This window comes from Priapulus caudatus, unplaced genomic scaffold (assembly GCF_000485595.1).
Source record: "Priapulus caudatus unplaced genomic scaffold, Priapulus_caudatus-5.0.1 Scaffold285, whole genome shotgun sequence".
NCBI classification, from domain to species: Eukaryota; Metazoa; Priapulida; class Priapulimorpha; order Priapulimorphida; family Priapulidae; genus Priapulus; species Priapulus caudatus.
Genome location: NW_014577346.1, coordinates 140237 through 143839, shown reverse-complemented (window position 1 = coordinate 143839; position 3603 = coordinate 140237). Strand labels below are relative to the sequence as shown.

The window sequence follows — 3603 nt, the reverse complement described above, 5'->3', positions numbered from 1 at the left end:
GATTAAGTATGTTATGGTATGCTGTTTCTGTTAACAGAAAGAAAAACGAGTAACATGTATTAATAATAGATAGAGAAATTTATAGTATTAGTGTTACATTTATATATTATATTATATAAAAAATGTGTGAGACAGGTCCACTTCAAACCTAGCAACAGTAATACCAGGTGAAAATTGCAGGACAACCATTTGTTTATTCTATCACTTATATACTGGCAGCAGTTAATACAGTGGAAGCTTATACAATCGCACTGCATTGCTAGTTGTGTGCTTACACACTTCAGTCACAGATGTTCCACTAATGTTGGATATTTTCTGAGCCACGGCTAGCACCATGCCAGGATGGGAAAACTGCGAACCTACTAATTAGTACCCTTAATTTTACCTCTCAGTAACCTATAGAAGATGACTTATGACATCATTAACTTGACCCCACCAGGTAAAAATTTACATAAAATTTATGTTAAATCAATAAAAGTGTGTTATGGTATGCTGTTCCTGTTAACAGAAAGAAAAACGAGTAACATGTATTAATAATAGATAGAGAAATTTATTTATATAGTATTAGTGTTACATTTATATATTATATTATATAAAAAAATGTGTGTGAGACAGGTCCACTTCAAACCTAGCAACAATAATACCAGGTGAAAATTGCAGGACAACCATCTGTTTATTCTACAACTTATATACTGGCAGCACTTAATACAGTGGAAGCTTATACAATCGCACTGCATTGCTCGTTGTGTGCCTACACACTTCAGTCACAGATGTTCCACGAATGTTGGATATTTCCTGAGCCACGGCTAGCACCATGCCAGGATGGGAAAACTGCGAACCTGCTGGTGCAGCTACAGGCAATAAATAAGGAGCATCCGTCTCGAGTAGCATTCTGCTCAGTGGCAGATTTCGAGCCAGTGTGGTGACACTGCTGGATCTCCCAACGAGCCCTGTAACGCCAATACACAAGTTGGTGAAATGCTGCAAACAACCCTGTGCGTGGACCCAACTGCCTGTAAAACGGTGCAGATGGATAGGGTGGTCGAGCGGTAAATACAGTCAGCCTCTGCATTTCTGCAGTGAATAACTACAGGCAACCCCAGCTGTTTGGCTATCTCACACTGTGCTGCAAATACTGCCTTCTGTTTCACAGTACCAGAAGATCTCGCAACACCTGTGTAATCTAAGCCTGTTTCGCCAATGGCAACGACACGATCATTCTGAGCCATTCGAACCAGTCTTGATTGAAAATCTGGACCAAACTGATTGGCATACTTCGGGTGTAAACCAACAGTTGCCCAAGCACACGGGAATAGTGCCATGATTTCATCAAAAGACTCATACAAATCGGGCCTAATAAAATTAGTCACTACTGCACGAAGACAGCGTGGCAACTCGTATTTAGGGACCGGTCTGATCTTTATGATGTCCAGATGGCAGTGAGCATCTATAATGCCAACAGTGTCAGGCAAATGCAAATTCGCACAGCGACGAGCATTGCAACGCCTCCTCAAATCGTTTGCACACCACAGGCTGGGCACAAATAACTGTGAAGCCATTGTAGGGGTGCAGTGAACTGAAAAATAAAGGAAAAGTGTATCAATTATATATATAAAAGGAAAAGAGTTCTCAAATATATATCAAATAGGATAAACATTAGTAGCATTTAAAAAAAGGGAAAAAATGCTCATATTTATGTCATCTAGATCTTTGTATGGAACAAAACATGTTAATCATCGCCATGTAACAGAATATAATAAAATAATAAATACTGTATGCAAATAAATCACCACATCATTTAAATTACGAGTCAACGAATATTTTGAACTTGGACGAAACAAAATAGAAAGATGTTGGCAGCATGATAGTGAGAAGGCGACCACCATTGCAGATGGCCATTAGCAACAAAAATAGCTCAGAAAAAGTATGATTTGGCAATAATCACAGTGTCAGTTCACCCTTCCCCACAGTTACATAAATCTTATATACTTAACTAATTTCTGGCAGTTTGCACGAAACGTGCCAACCCAAATGGCAGTACAGTCCGTACCAGAAAACCCCCCTCCCTCCACCCCCACAGTTACACAAGGCTTTTACACTTACTTATATATTATACATTATATATTATTAATTATAACTTATATAATTAAATGAATCTTAATCTAACAATTTTAAATCACCCTTATAGTAGTCGTCTAATAATTCATACTCAAACTGCGCTTACACACGTTCATCATCACTTTCACACTCGTCATTCTCTTCAACATCATACTCTATTAAATACTTCGTTTTTAATGTATCTGAACTATGTTGTGTTATTTTAAGTATTGTTCCAGTTATGCGCTGTTTTGTGTCTTCATCTTCAAATGTGTGTTCTACCCGTCTGTACAGTAAGTGTGTTGGTTGCATGTTGGTTACGGTTTTTCTTTTTGTCACTAGTACTTCGTTTGGTTCATGTTCTGTGGATTTTCTTTTATTTGGTTGCTTTCGATTTGTTGTCTGTTTGTTTGTTGTTGTTTGCTGTTTGTTGTGCATTATGGTTGGTTTTATCATCTGTGTCTGTAGCTGTCTTAATATTGTTTGCTTTGCCTCATGTAATTCTCGTTTCCTAATGCTGGCCCCTGGTTGTTGTGCATTAATTATTTCACTCGTGCTTGGAACTAGTGTATCTGAACTGTATTCACTAATTATCTTAACTAAATTGTCGGTGAGTTGTGCTACTGTCAGTGTTTTTCCTTGATGTTGTTGCATGAATAGGTTTCGTGGTGCGTCATTACCTAGTAAAATTTTGTGATATCTTAGTTGAATTTCTTGTGCTAGTCTCTGCCCTGTTTTAGATTTTATCTGATCAAGCTTTTGGATTATGTCTTCCTTCGTTTTCCATCCCCCCCCCCAAGTTCGTGCAATTTCTCAATGATTTGTCTTTTCTTGTCATTTGTTATCGTCTCTTAATTGCTTTGCTATTTTTTTGGCTTCTAGTTGTTCTTGTTTGTTTGTAAACTGCGAGTTTTCTTTGTTTATATTTTTCTTCTACATACTTGACTGAACTTATTGCAGTGTTAATGTACCTCTTTTTGTGATGTATGTCTAATGTGTCTAACCAGTCTGCAGTCTTATTATTAGCGTATAGCTAGGATCGTTGCTTCCATGTTAATTGTCTGTGCGTTAGTTCGTTGCCTCAGCATGTCCAACTGTCCAAAGTCTCTTTCACTCGCAACGTTAGTGGCAGGTACCTTTGCCGCAGCGTCCCATTACCCCCTGTCTGACTTCATGTGTGTTCTCATTTCATGCGTGCACCTGTGTAAACTTAGTTGGAAATGTGTGAGTGTGATTTCTAGTGCTTCCTATATATTGTGTTGAATATCATCAGTGTCTGTGAACAGTGTTTTATACATGTCATCTCTATGAACCTCTGCCACACTTTCATCAAACATCACAACACGCCCAGCTACCAATTCCGATGCATCACTTGACCACACTTTTAGCTTCTCCTCCATCACATCTAGATAATAAAGGACTGCCCCAATATTTCCCTCGGAATTGATTCATCTCCACAGCGGGCCTGTTATTATTGTATCCCCCGCGACGAAGTCGGCAGGGATA

At 38.6% G+C, this 3603-nt stretch overlaps 1 protein-coding gene across 1 annotated transcript; it reads right to left on the bottom strand.

Annotated features, from left to right (window-relative positions):
* Nucleotides 1-702: 702 nt before the first annotated feature.
* On the bottom strand, nucleotides 703-1322 carry LOC106808550 (tat-linked quality control protein TatD-like). Its single transcript, XM_014811311.1, has 2 exons — nucleotides 1121-1322; nucleotides 703-950 (listed from the first exon to the last, which is right to left on the bottom strand). Exons 1-2 carry the CDS (start codon nucleotides 1320-1322, stop codon nucleotides 703-705), a joined length of 450 nt encoding a protein of 149 aa, XP_014666797.1.
* Between the last annotated feature and the right edge of the window lie 2281 nt (nucleotides 1323-3603).